At 58.1% G+C, this 13570-nt stretch overlaps 1 protein-coding gene and 1 long non-coding RNA gene across 3 annotated transcripts; both read left to right on the top strand.

Moving 5' to 3' along the window:
- The first annotated feature begins 2479 nt into the window (after positions 1 to 2479).
- On the top strand, positions 2480 to 5698 carry LOC116963292 (brain-specific homeobox/POU domain protein 3). 2 transcript variants are annotated; one of them, XM_042807304.1, is made up of 4 exons: positions 2480 to 2591; positions 3020 to 3097; positions 3945 to 4047; positions 4654 to 5562. In XM_042807304.1, the coding sequence occupies exons 3-4, from the start codon at positions 3961 to 3963 to the stop codon at positions 5560 to 5562; spliced, it is 996 nt and encodes a 331-aa protein (XP_042663238.1). In that variant the 5' UTR covers positions 2480 to 2591; positions 3020 to 3097; positions 3945 to 3960. The 2 variants fall into 2 exon arrangements, with proteins under 2 accessions (XP_042663238.1, XP_042663237.1); XM_042807303.1 differs by lacking the exons at positions 2480 to 2591; positions 3020 to 3097 and having other exon boundaries at positions 3866 to 4047; positions 4654 to 5698.
- A 2934-nt stretch (positions 5699 to 8632) lies between these two features.
- On the top strand, positions 8633 to 13243 carry LOC122154842. The gene is made up of 3 exons (XR_006166970.1): positions 8633 to 8672; positions 10572 to 10909; positions 12421 to 13243. It is a non-coding gene; the product is annotated as an uncharacterized LOC122154842 (long non-coding RNA).
- Positions 13244 to 13570: the final 327 nt, after the last annotated feature.

Raw genomic sequence — 13570 nt, forward strand, 5'->3', positions numbered from 1 at the left:
GAGGCATCAAACCACATGGCAGGCAGGACAACCCTCTAAAAGTCTGCATTGAGTTATCCTTTGATTGAAAACACGGGGATTAGGTGGAGTGTTGCAAGATTTTATTGGTTAGAGGCAGGAAGCCAGACCAAGAAATTATGGGTCATCTTCAAAAAGCAACAGAGAGATGGAGTTTCTTGAACACAGACCTTGCTGGAGAGCATCTCCAAGGTTATTTTTTCCAGTGGGAATGATGAACGACAGCACCTGATGCACTGGCTGTAGGTGTCATGGTACCCACAACATCCCTGACGCCTTTTGTGACTTTTTCATGCCATGGCAGGTAACCACAACATCTGACCATCACGAGGAGCAGCAATAACAGGACGAGCTTTCTGGCTCTTCATTCCTGTATGGGGATTTATCTCAGAAAGGATTCCCAAAGCCACCGACCAGGCTGGGCTGCCAGCTCTTGGCCTGGAAGCTGGACTCCCTCCAGAAATAATTTGTTTTCAAAAGATTCAGGTCATGAAGCTCTTTAGTCAGCGTTTTTATTTGGTCTTAATAGGAGAGAACCTGACTCTCCTCTCTTTTATCCTGATTCTAGTGAAATATCTCCTGCTTCACAGGAGTTTCTGATACAGATGGGTAAGTGAGGAGGGTCTGGACTATTGCATTTATGGATCAATTAGGGAAGAAAGCTAGTATATATATGAAAAGACATTGCAGAACTGCCCCATGTTACTCGAGAAAGCCATAGCTGAGCAGTGGCAACCACCTGAGAGCCCGGCCTGTTCCTTGCAAAGGAATTCAGAAGTGCCAAGGGCTAAAGAACCCACTGGCACACCATAGCTGTGGAAGTGGGTTAGACTTCAGTTATTGTCACTGCTGTAGAAACTTTCCTCCTTGAAAGGTGCCTCGCACGTTTGTGCACATCCTGGTGGTAAGACAGCTGGTTTTCCCCACCCAGGAGGAACTCCTGAATAAATCCAGAGGTTCTGAGAGAGATGGAGGTCCTGCTCTCTTCCCTGCTGGGGCCAGCCTGCAAATCCATGCAGGAGCCGGTGGGTTCGTCCCGGGGGGTCCCTGCTGTCACCGTGGGGCCCCATCGTGTCCCTTGTGCACGCACGGGTGTCAGTGCTCGGGCGTCAGTGCCGAGGTGTGCAGAGGTGCCCCGGGGGATCCTACCCTGAGTATCTCTTGCCCCAAAAGTTCATTGCCAAGGTAAAGCAAATCCAGGGCAGGGTGCTCGGGTGTGATGAGGGGACACTCAAAGGGAGGAGGCTTGGCTGTTTGGAAAAGAGGTCTGGTAAACTCTGAGGCACAGGGGAATGAAAGGGAGAGAATGCCATTTACTTCAGCTGTTTCTTGTCTGATTTTCCTAGATGAACCCCCCAGACCCACGGCTCGCTGTTCTGCAGCTCCAGCAATCACTTCCGTGGTGGCAAGTGGGGGGAAGGAGATCAGAAATGGCTTCGTGCTGTGGAAGAGGTATTTCTGTGCATCCTGCTGAGCTCGCTAGCCTTGTGCTGTGCTTGGGGTCTGAGTTCCTTCAGGTCCTGAGCTTCCTGGGGGTGTGGAAAACCAGCCGTGAGCCCCCAAAAGAGGAGACTCTCACCCGATTCCCCCTGCTCCAGCTGACTCTCTGAGGGAAGTGCTGAAGAGGAGCGTGCCCAGGTCTAATCTCAGAGTCCTCAAACTCCTGGGCATGTTCTGGAGCAGAGTCTGGAGTCAGTTCCTTGCAGCAAAATGCAGCTTGGCACAAGGTTTGCATCCTCGGGGAGAGTTAAATCCAGGGCTAGGAACTGAACTGCTCTCTCGAATCTTCCTTCTCGGAGCTGCTGAAATGTGGAGAGTGGGGAGAAAGGAGGTGGAGGGGTCACCAAGTGAAAGAAACTGTGAAATAGCCCGACTCGAGCTTCTTCTGGCTGTCATGAGAGAGTTAAATCCAGGGGTTGTGAGCTGAAGGGGAGAGCAGCCAGGAGGGACAATTCCCCTTTGCAATGATTCTGCCCGAGTTTCCGTGGTGGATGGAGAAAGCTCCCAGTGAAACTCCCCGGCAGCCGCTCGCCGCTGCCCATCCCCTGATGCTGCAATCTCTCCGCAAGCAGCAGAGGGGAGACCGTGACTCAGAGAGCTGTGCGGAGAGAAAGCAGGAGGGGGAAGAGACTCCCGAGCTCAGAGGCAGGGCAGCGGCACGTTGGCTGGCCACGCCGCTGGGTCTGGTGGCCGCTGGCACGGGTAGGGTGCTCGAAAGAACGGGCAGGTCTGGCTGGCCCGTGGTGCGTGGGGCTGGCCCATGGACACCCTCCCGTCTCTCAGGCCACCGGGGACAGGGCTTTCCTGGCAGCACCTGAGCGCTGATGCAGTTCTTCCCCCAAGCAGATGGTTCTAGAGTGGGGATTCAGCCCCCCGGGGGCCTCTCCCCCATCCCCCTGCACAAGCCACGTGCGACGCGGGTCCAAGTTGAGGGAGCCGCTCGCTGCCTGAACCCGGGCAGCAACGCACATGGTGCTGGTTTCTTCCAAAGTCTCCTGTCGCTGGATTTGACCTTTTCCCTTGCACATCCAGAGCCTAAGACCCATCTTTTGGGGGACACTTCAGCCTCTCAGGTAAGGCTGTGATTAGGTGAGGATTTTCCTTTCCTCGTGACTCTTGTTGTCCCTATCCGACCCACGGTCCCCCGGCAGGATCCCCACGAGAAGGGATGTCTCAGAGGAAGCCAAGTGCCGGCTCTGTAGAGAAGAGGGTGAGTGGGAAAGGGGCCGGGAGAACTGGGACTAACCCCGACTCCTAAAACACCTGCACCGTGTGTAATTGTCCTTACTGGACTGACTGGATTTTCTGGGCTGGATAAACACCCGCTGCTCCCTTGAGGAGACATTTGCTCTTGAGCATGACCAAGCTCCCTCCTGTCCTCCATCAACCCCACAGACACCGTCCCCCTCTCTGTCAGTGCCCCCCCCTCACCCCAAACCAACACACAGCCACCAGAATTCACCCCCACATTTTTTTTTAATTTTTTTTTTTTTTTTTGCAGCGACAGGATCTGGGCTTGGTGGCAGAGAGGGGGGGAAACACCGTGGGCAGCGGGCTGCACGGACATTCATCTGGATGGGTAAGTGCGGAGGCAGAGAGGCTGTCAGGGAGAGACAGGCAGCGATGGGCCAGAGTGAGGAGGATGGAGAGGTTGCAGAGAGACAGACAGACAGATGTGGAGCCTGTGGGACACTGCGCTGGCAGGAGGATTTGGGTAGTGGAGCCAGGTGGCTTCATTGAGATGGGGAGGGGGGGGGGGGGGGGGGGAAAGAAAAAAAAGTTGGTGAAACTTTTCCTTATTGCATTGTTCTTTATGGTTTGTAAGCCCAGGTACTCATTCCCTTCACGGAGGGGGAGGAGGGGGCGGGAAGGCTCCGGTTCGCACCCGGGCTCGGGTCTGCTTTGCTCTCCCCAAACCCCCCCCGGGGGATCCCAGCCCGGAGCCGCGGGCCGGGTTGGGTCGAGCCGAGCACCGGCCGGTGCCTCCCGCCTCCCCCCCGCTGCCGGTGCGGGCTGGAGGGAACCCGGAGAGACCCCCCACACCCCCCCCCCCCCCATCCCCGCGACACGGGGAGGGGGTGTGGAATCGGGGAGAGGGGTTCCGGGAGGGAGAGCGGCGCAGCGGCCCGGCCCCCCCGGGGATGCTCAGTGCCGGGCCGGGGGGGTGTGGGGGTTAACCCCCGTTAGTTTGGGGGGGGGGGGGTTACAGCCGGGGGGGGGGGTGTGTGAGCTCACTGCCCGGGGGAGGGCGGTGGGAGGTGCCTCCCGAGACCCGTCCAATGAGCTGGCGGGGGGGCGGGGGGGCCGGGCTATAATGCTATTGATGCCGGGCGGAGGAGACAGACAATACCGCGCCCCCGGAGCCGGGCTGCCCGGAGCGCCCCTGCCCTGCCCCGCTCCTCTCCCACCATGATGTCCATGAACAGCAAGCAGGCGTTCAGCATGCACCCCATCCTGCACGAGCCCAAGTACCCCCACTTGCACACCAGCTCCGAAGCCATCCGCAGAGCCTGCCTGCCCGCCCCCCAGGTAAGCCCCGGGGCCACCGCGCCGGGGGTCCCCCCTCCCCGGGTTGGAGGGGTTTGGAGGGAGAGGCTGGCGTGGGGTGGGGTGGGGTGGGGTCCGCACCCTCCGACCGCGCTGCGCTTTCCCCAACTTCACCAACCGCTGGTTTCCGTCTGGGTTGGGGTTGCTGTTGGGTTTTGGGAAGGGGGGTGTGGGGGGGTGGGGGGGGGGAGTCTCTCCGGGTCCGGCGGGCTGGGGGGTGTCCGTGCCCCGGCGCGGGGGGGCGCGGAGAGGGGCTGGGATGGAGCTGCCGTCCTGCCCGACTCCGCCGTGCCATCCGGGGGAGCGGAGGCTCCACGGGCCGCCCGCGGCTCCGGCCCCCTCGGCGGCTGCTCGCTTTTTTGGGGGGAGGTCCCCCCGGGGGGGGTGAAGGGTGGGTGCCCAGGCTCCGGCACCCTCCTCCTACTCCTCCTTTGATTTGGGGAGCGGGTTGAACTCGGGTCACCTCCCCCGTCCCAGGCGCTGCTGGAGGGGCAGAGCGGGATCTCCGGAACGCGGCTTTCCTTTTAATCCTCTCCCGGTCTTTCGGTTTGTTTTTGCTTCCCCCCCCCCCTTTCATCCCCCGTCCAGATCCAGGGTAACATTTTTGCGGGTTTTGACGAGACCTTGCTGCGGGGTGCTGAGGCTCTGGCCGCTGTGGATATAGTATCGCAGAAAACCCACCCCTTCAAGCCGGATGCCACCTACCACACCATGAGCAGCGTGTCCTGCACTCCTACCTCGTCCTCCGTCCACCTGCACCACCCGTCCGTGCTGACCACGCACCATCCCCACCACCACCACCACCACCAGTCCTCCCAGGGCCTGGACGGCGAGCTGCTGGACCACCTCAACTCTGCCCTCCCGCTCGGAGGGGTGCCGGGCCCGGACGTGGGCTCCACACCTTCTCACCCTCACTCCCACATGTCGGCCATCAACCACATGGCCCATCACTCCCAACCCATGAACATGTCCCACCCCCACGGCCTCGCTTCCCACGCTGTCATCTCCGGCCCCGAGACGGAGACGGACCCCCGGGAGCTGGAGTCCTTCGCCGAGCGGTTCAAGCAACGGAGGATCAAGCTGGGGGTGACCCAAGCGGACGTTGGCTCCGCGTTGGCCAACCTGAAGATCCCGGGGGTGGGCTGCCTTAGCCAAAGCACAATCTGCAGGTTTGAGTCCCTCACCTTGTCCCACAACAACATGGTGGCCCTCAAGCCCATCCTAGAAGCGTGGCTGGAGGAGGCCGAGCGGGCCCAGAGGGAAAAAATGACCAAACCCGAGATCTACACGGGGGGGGACAAGAAACGCAAGCGCACCTCCATCGCCGCCCCCGAAAAGCGGTCGCTGGAGGCCTATTTCGCCGTGCAGCCGCGACCCTCCTCGGAGAAAATCGCCGCCATCGCCGAGAAGTTAGACTTGAAGAAGAACGTGGTGCGGGTCTGGTTTTGCAATCAGAGACAGAAGCAGAAAAGGATGAAATTTTCTGCCACCTACTGAAGAATGGGGGGGGGGGGGGGCAGTGGTGGGGGAGCACCTGCCCCCGTAACCAGCCCACCACGGTCCCGGCCCCGCCGCCACGGGCAAGGCTGGGGGGGTTCTTGGCTTTTTTTTTTTTTTTTTTTTTTTTTTTTTTGGTTTAAAAAGAAAAATAAAATTGGAAAACAACGAAAAAAGGAAAACCTAAAAAAAAAAAAAAAAAGGGAAACCCACTCAAAGCAAAGCGAACAGTTTGGTGCCGGCTCCTCACCCCCGGGCGAAGCGGCCCCACTGTTGTGACTGGTACAGACTGCTTTTGTAGGTAAAACTGGAGAAAAGATGGAGAAAAAATGAAAAGACAAAACGAAAGGTCTAAGGGGGGAGTTTTGGGGTGCCCGGAGTCACGGCAGCAGCAGCGAAAACCTGGTGGGTTTTGTTGCAGCCCCTCAGCTGGGCAGGCGGAGGCCACGGCACCGCTTGCTCCTCTGTGCCCGGTCCTCTTCTTTTAAAAAATTAAGGTTAAAAAAAAAAAAAAAAAGAAAAAAGAAAACAAATATGGAAGAAAATGAGCTCCGAAGCCGCCCCGGAGGGCTGTAAATATGGAGGTGCCGGGCTGTGCTCCCCGTGCCCGCTGCCAGGGTCCCCGCGCACACACGCGCACACACACACGCTTGCATGGTTTTGTTCGCTCTCCCCTGCCCTCAGCAAACCCATTCGCATTTTTGCAATAACGTTTCTGTTTCTACCTCATCGGCTAAATTAAAAAAAAAAAAAAAAAAAAAAGGATAAAAAAATAAAAAAAGAGAAAAGAATAAAAAAAAAAAAAAAAAGAAAAAAAATTTGGCACGTCCCTGGAGTCGCGGTTTGTTCGGGGAAAATTATTTATTTTGCTTTGGTTTCACTACAACTGTTCGATATCCGTATGATTTCACTGTAAAAAAATATCCTACGCTTCGACAATCAAGTCATTGGGGCTCCGAGGAGCGGCCCGAGGCAGCGGGGATGGGCGGGCGGCCCCGGCCCGGCGCTCCGCGGAGGCGGCTGCCTTTGCAAATAGTGAACTCTGCACTTTCTACGGCAAGAATACTCTTTTTTTTTTTTTTTTTTTTTCTTTTTTCCTTTGCATATTTAATAGAGAAATTTGCCTCCGTTTCCTTTTTTTTTTTTTTTTTTTTTTTTAAAAAGAAAAATTTAAACAAGATTTCGTTTCGCTGTGTGTGTGCTGAATGAAATTTGGTGTCTGTGTACGCTGCAGCATTTCAAATAAATCATGCACGTTTTACCTCACCCTCCTGCCTCCTGGAGTTACTGCGGCCGCCGGGGACCCCCCCACCCCCCCGGGCCGGGGACCCCCTTTCCCCGGGGGCTCCCCCAGCCCATCCCCGCCGCCTCCGGCCGCCGGCTCCTGTCGGGGTAAGGGGCGGCGGGGGGGGGGGACGCGCACACACTCGCTCCTTCTTCCTTCGTGGGGAAAGAAACGAAAAGCAACGAAACGCGGGGCAGAAGCGGCCCTTCCCCACGCGGGACGGCGCGGGGGGGGGGTCGCCCCGGGTCACTCGTGGGGTTTCAGCCCCGCCGGCCGGGTCTGGAGCCGGGGAGGAGGGAGCGGGGTGTGTAGAGGGGTTTCACCCCTTCCCCACCCGGTACCCAACCCAAACTCGGCGTGTTTCGAAGCCCCGCGTGTCGCTCCACGGGTGGGTTTTGTTTTGAAGCCGGGACGAGGCTCCCACGGGTTAAATCCGTTGTGTGTGTCTGTTGGGGGGGGGGGGGGAAGCGCTGCCGCAAACGACTGCGGGGCCGGGCTGAGCCCCTCGCCCCCCACTTCGCCTTCCCGGGGGGGCCCCCTCCGGGCCCCGCCGCGCTGCCACTCGAGACGGGCTCACAAAGGGATATTTTAACTCCCGGCTCTGCTCAGCCTCGAGTTTCGTTTCCCGCAGCCGATCGCATCGGGAAGGAAGCGAAGCCGCTCGGCAGCGGGGGGAGCGGGGTGTCCCCCCGCCCCAGCGGGTGCGCCAGAAAAATAAAGTGATATTTTCCAGGGGTTTGGGGTTTTTTGGTTGGTCGGTTTGGTTTTTTGTTTGTTTGTTCGGGGTTTTGTTTGTTTGTTTTTTGTTTGTTTTGTTAATCTTTTTTTCTTTTCTTTTCTTTTTTTTTTTTTTTTTAGAAACTTATTCGAGGGGGGGGAAATATCCAAAGGCAAGGAGCCGGGAGGAGCGGGGGGGGGGGAGCGGGGGTGCGATGCTGCACCCTGACAGCCGGAGCCCTGCGGTGGCACAGAGTGGTTCCCGAATCTGCAGATTTTTACAGAAGAAAAAAAAAAAAAACCCAGACCCAAAAAAATAGCCAACAACTGAAAAAAAAACCCAAACACCTGAAAAGAGGGAAAATTGTGCAGCGCCCGAAATAACTGTCGGGGGAGCTGCTTCCCCCGGGGGAGCAGGGCAGAGCCCTGCCTGCACCGTGGGAACGGGAGCAGCCCCCGGCCCCCCCCCGGCCCCCCGGCTCTATTCCTGGGGCTCCTCACAAACCCCCCTCCCCGCCTTTGTTCTTCCGCTCCGTTCTTGTTTTTTCCATGAAGCGAAAAGCGCATTTTCATAAATAGACCTTGGCCAAGTGCTGGCGATGAAATTTTAATGAAGGCTGGATGCTGAGTGCTGCCCGGGGGGGCCTTGGAGAATCAGCTCCGCGCAGCATTAGCAGGGCCCTGTTCGCTTTCCTACCCCCACCTCCTCGGCCCCCCCCCCCCCCCCCCCCCCCCCCCCCTTTTCCCAGCTCCCTCGCAGACATAACCCACTCCCGTCTGCCGCTGCTCCTGCCTCGCAGCAGCACCCCCCCGGGCGCCCCCTCCCCAAATTAGAGACACCCCCCCCCCCCCAGCCCTGTCCGGGGTGCGGTGAGGGGCGCCGGGGGGGGTCGCTGCGTGGGTTTGGGGGTCGGCGCCGGGTGGCGGCAGCTCGCGGGTGCCGCTCTGTCCCCGCTCTGAAAAGTTTGCAAAAGCGAGCGATGCAATATTTATCACCCGCGATCATAAAAAGGCGAGTCGGTTATTTCCCAGGCACAAATGCAAAGCGCTGGGCTCGGGAGCCGGAGAGGGGCTGGGGGGGAGCAAAACCCCGGTCCCGGGCTGCCAGGTAAGGGCTGGGGTGGGGGGGGTGGGGGGTGAGGGGGGGCGTCCAGCTGGCAACCGGCACAAAGGATGGGGCAACCCCGGCCAAGGAGCCATGGCCAGCAGGCTCCGAAGGGTGGGCAGCGGCTCCGGGAGCGGTGATGAGGCCTGGCGAGCTCATCACACCCGCGGGAGGAGGGGGGAGGAACTGGGCAGGAGGTGGCTGAGGGACCGATCCTGCCCCTGCTCCAGCTGCGCCCCGGTGGGGTGCGAGGCTGCGGGGTGTACGGCGGGGGTGAGCTGGGAGGGGGGGGGGGGTGGAGAAGGGCCCATTTTGCAGCCCACCCCCTTCTCCTCAGTAGCCACCTCCTGGGCACCCGGCGGGGACAAGCTGCTGGTCCTTCCCGGCGAGGGGGGGGGGGGTGGACAGGACAGCCCCGGGGGCCACATCCCAGCCACCGTCCTGCCTCTTGCTGTCTGTCCGGCTCTCGCTGCTGCTCGCCGGGGTGCCACGGCCGGGGCAAAGCTGGGGGGGCAGGGGTGGGGTGGGGGGAGCCCACCCCAGAGGCTGCGGGGCTCCCCGGCCGTCCCTCCTCGGGGGTCTCACCTCCAGCGCTCAGGCAAAAGCTGGGAAGGTAACCAGCACCCAAATTCAAGCTCTTTGCAGCCCACTTTGCACGGGGGGGAGGCCGGGGGGGGGGGGTGAGGCCAGGGCGAGGGCAGCAGTGAGAGCTCTGGCAGAAGGCAAAGGGCACACACAGGGGTGCCCTGGGCACAGGCAAAGGACACCCCTGTCCCATGACCCTAGAGCTGAAATAACATTAAATGAAAGGTGTATTGATCAGACTGGACACTCAGCTCTCACCATACATTTTTTTTTTTTTTTTTTTTTTTTCCACTTGAGCTTTGATATATAGGCTAGCCTTGAGATTGACCAAACCTGTCGCTTTGGCAGCAAGGCCACCTCTAAGGGCTCCTGCTCGCCCACCGCTGATGCTGGCCCAGAGCTCAAGGAGAAGCGGGTGGCCACCTCGTAGGGCTTGGTTCCTAACCCACCTCCGCGCTGGTGGATTGGGTGGGGTGGGCCAGGCCTTCCCCCTTCCCCAGGACATCCCGGGAACTCAAACCACAGGTAACTAAACTAACTCACCGGGGAGCTGAGCCCTGATAGACATGCGTCTGGGGGGCTGCAGAGCAGGACTGTAGACCTCTAGGCTCCAGTTATGGCCAGTGGAGAGGAACCAAGGAGTCTGCGGTGCAGCTCATCTCCTTCTGACATCGACCTCTGAGGTGGGGCAGGCGGCTGGTGCTCCAGAGGCATCTTCCTCCCCTGAAAGCCTACAAAGGTGCTGAACGACCAGCTCAGCTGGACACCCCTATCAGTGGGGATATGGCAGAGACGAGCCCTGCCCCTGGTGCTGCCAAGGCTTCCTGAGGAGAGGTGCCCACCAGTTCTGGGCTGCTGCAGCTCTCAGACATCGGTTGCTGGAGCTCTGCCCAGCGAGCACTGGGAGCTGGTGTGTCACCCTCTAGCAAGGATCTCTTTTGCAATACCATGCTCAATTCCCAGCTGTTTAGCTCCATGCCATACTCTTTTATACCTCTTTTTTTTTTTTTTTTTTTTTCCTGATATAAAAGCCAAGACCCTCTAAGAATTTGGGCACCTAGATAAATTGAGCATATAGATAAATAATCCAGGCTACTGTGTCCATGCCGCCGCCCACCAAAGTGCGCAGCAACGTGTTTAAAGTTATCCGTGCTCTGCTGAACTTGAGTTTGGTAACTCCAGGCAAAGGCAGAGGTGTTTAAAGAGATCCTGGAGGAAGCACTGTCCCTCCTTCGCCTTTGAGAATAAAGCAATATATAGGATGGCGTACGGCTGCGACGCTGCACCGGGTCCCTTTCACCTCACTTTGTTTCACAGGGACCGGCTGTGGCTCCTGAGCTGTAGCAAATGGGGCCAGCACAGCTCTCCCCCGGCCACGGGGGCTGATTTCCCTGCCGGGATGGGAAACAAGCCAAGGAAGGTTGTTGGACCAGCCATCCCCCAGTAACAGCAAGAGGCACTGCCCGATCCCGGAGGGATAACTCCAGACTAACACGCGTGCGGCTGCAACCAGCCCGGCCGCCAGAGTGGGGATACGTGAACCCCCCTCGTTCAAATATTGCTAGCACGTCACAGCTCTGCGCTCAGCTTCGGGTCTGGAGGAGAGAAAATGCTCCATGTTCTTTAAAAGATTCCTGCCTTTGAAAGCCATCCAGGTAAAGGGTGCCCCTGCTGACGGACTCTCTTCTATTATTCTATGTGTTTTAGTGCAGCGCAGAGCAGATGTATTTTTAAAGAGGCCCGTGCTTGAAGCAGGCTCTGTTCCACTACAGGGGAAAAAGGAGCAAAGCAGTAATTAAAGGCTTCATAGGTGCCCGAGCGGGGAGGAGGACAGCCGGGCTCAAGGGGGAACCAAAGAATTTGGGAAATGGGGCAGGGCGTTGCATGGGGCAAAGCCCCTGGCTGACTGCAGGGTAGGGGAGCGGGCAGGACCCTCACCCCCTTCCCCACCAGATCCATGGCTCTTCGCAAGTACCAAGCCCCCAGTCGGGCCGTGAGCCCGCCCGTGCTCTTTGCTCACTGCTGCCAAGTCCTGCCCCCAGTTCGGGGAAGCTGCTGGGGGTTTTGGCTGAGCAGGGAGCGCAGCATCGGGCCCTGCGTTGTATCTTCCAGCGGGAGCTCGGCCACACCAGGTGAGGAAAGGTCCTTCTGTGCTGTCGGACGAGGTCAGTGGCAGGGGTAGGTTGGGGACTTGCTCTGAGCAGAAGAGAGGAGGAAACATCTCGGTGGGCAGGGGGGGATGCCCGGGGCAAGCCGAGGTGGCCGGGCTGGGCTGCGTTACTGCAGCCTGGCACGCAGACCTGGGCAAATACTCACGGACCTCAGCGTTTGCGCCCCCGGGAACCTCATCTGCGCTGCAGAAATTGGGCCACTTTCCGCTCAGTCTGGTCAGAAGAGGGTGGGAGCTCCAGAAAGCAGCAGAAAAAAAGCTGGCTGGCACTCGCCCCGGAGGTATCTCCCGGTTTGCATTTCCAAGGACCAAATTCTGAGTTTCCTTCGCTCTGTTACCAAAATGAGGACTTGGGGCGCTCAGTCTGCCTGCAGTATGAGCAGCTTCAGCTCCAGCATGCAAAAATAGAGCTCCATGATCCACACGCTCATCCCAGTGACAATAAGGGATCCTACAAGTGTTATTATTTTTTTTTTAAAAAATCGGTGTTAAAGAAATACTTCCAGAAATTTAATTTTGTGCTTTTCCCATGCAAAGACCAAGGTCTTGATCTCACCAACCCTCGCCTACAGGAAAAACCCTCTGCTCACCAGCAGTCCTGCTGAAGCCCTGTGGGAACAGTCCCCCATCTTTAGCCATAAGCTCTAAGGAAGCGCTGTGGGATCCGGCTTTGGATCACTGGGTGAATCAGAGAGTAGGGAAGCTCACAGGGGATATCAGAAACTTGGGGATCCTGGAGGTAGAGAGATCAGAGATAAAAATCTATATTTCATCTGCAGCACCTCACCAACTTTTCCAGCAGTTATAGGAAAATAAGAGCTCTGTGAGAAATATGAAAATGTCAACTAAGGGCGATGTTTTATTTATACCAGGCAAGGGAGGTTTTCTGTTTCACACAAGAAAAAAAAAAAGCACGTGTGCTTGTACAAAATCTTGCTCAACTATTCTGTGACTACCCAACTGCTACCTGCGAATCAGAGGGAGTTTGTTTTGCAGAGCGTGTTTTCAGCGAGGTACACCGCAACCCTTGTCTCCAGCTCGTCAGCAGAAACTCTGCCTCATTCTTCACCAGCTCCAGGAAAGCACTTCCCAGCCTCTCTGCACGTTACCGTTGGCTAAACAGTGGAGCAAAGCCACGTTTGTCTCCCCCCTAAAACAGAGCACCCAACTCAAACGCCTGTTGGCCTTTGCAATGTGATGGGGGGGGGGGGGGGGTGTCCACCACACGTTTTTGCCCACTCTGAGTCTTGTTATCTATCCAGACTTTGAATTAGTTCCTAACACCAAGATTAACACTCAGAGCAGCATTTCTCCTGTGGTTTATCAAAATTTAGGTACCTTGGGGTCCCGAGGGAGATGAGCATTCAGGATCCTCAGATCAGGAACGGCAAATCCATTGTCCCCTTTTCAGCCGTGCGCTGCCGACACTAAAGCATGAATGGAGAGCTGGGCCAGGGTCCCTCTGGTGGGAGTGGAAGTTTGGGGCAGGACTGCTGCTTTCCTGCAGTCACCTAAATCAGTTAATGTAATTTTGGATGCCCCGTTCCTCGCTCTGAGGCACACCACGGGTGAGTCTGGTCCCTGTCGTACTCGACTTTTCATTTTCTCCCTCCACTCCCTCCATCATCTCTTCTGCTCTCCTCTCCTCCCTCTTCCCCGGGCAGGACCCCCAGTCCTGGCCACCTGCCCTCTCACACGTGGGCCACCCTCGACTAGCCCATCCCCTGGGAAATGCTGGCAGCGTGTCCCAGGCTGAGCGTGTCACCCGAGCTGAGAGGGGAGGGCTGTTTCCCTCCCAAACCCACCCAGCCTTCCTGGTGTGGGGGGACGCCCGCATCCTTGTGTGTGGGGGGGTTCCATCTCCTGCCGGCAGGACCGCGGATGCTCGCCGTGCCTGGCCTCGGTGCTCTCCCACCTCCCGACAAACCGGGACCCACCCGACAGCGAGGAGACACCGAGGGGGTCCCGGGCTCCAGCCTCCCCCACGAGAGACCCAAACCCCGCCGCGGCGCGCCAGCACAGCCCAGGGGCTCATGCCTTCTGCTGACTTTTCCCGGAGATGCTTCGAGCATCTTTGCCCGGGTTTCTCCCTCTCAAACCGCTCCGCTCAGCGCCTCGTGCCCAGTTTCAGCTCTCTGCCTCTCCC

The sequence above is a fragment of the Tyto alba genome, unplaced genomic scaffold, assembly GCF_018691265.1.
Source record: "Tyto alba isolate M040663 unplaced genomic scaffold, T.alba_DEE_v4.0 Super-Scaffold_5, whole genome shotgun sequence".
Taxonomy (NCBI): Eukaryota; Metazoa; Chordata; class Aves; order Strigiformes; family Tytonidae; genus Tyto; species Tyto alba.

Excerpts from the sequence above, each read along its gene's own strand:
- LOC116963292 (XM_042807303.1), top strand. The coding sequence starts at position 3,928 with ATGATGTCCATGAACAGCAAGCAGGCGTTCAGCATGCACCCCATCCTG. Across the intron at positions 4,048-4,653 it reads CCTGCCTGCCCGCCCCCCAG|ATCCAGGGTAACATTTTTGC; the intron begins GTAAGCCCCGGG and ends TCCCCCGTCCAG.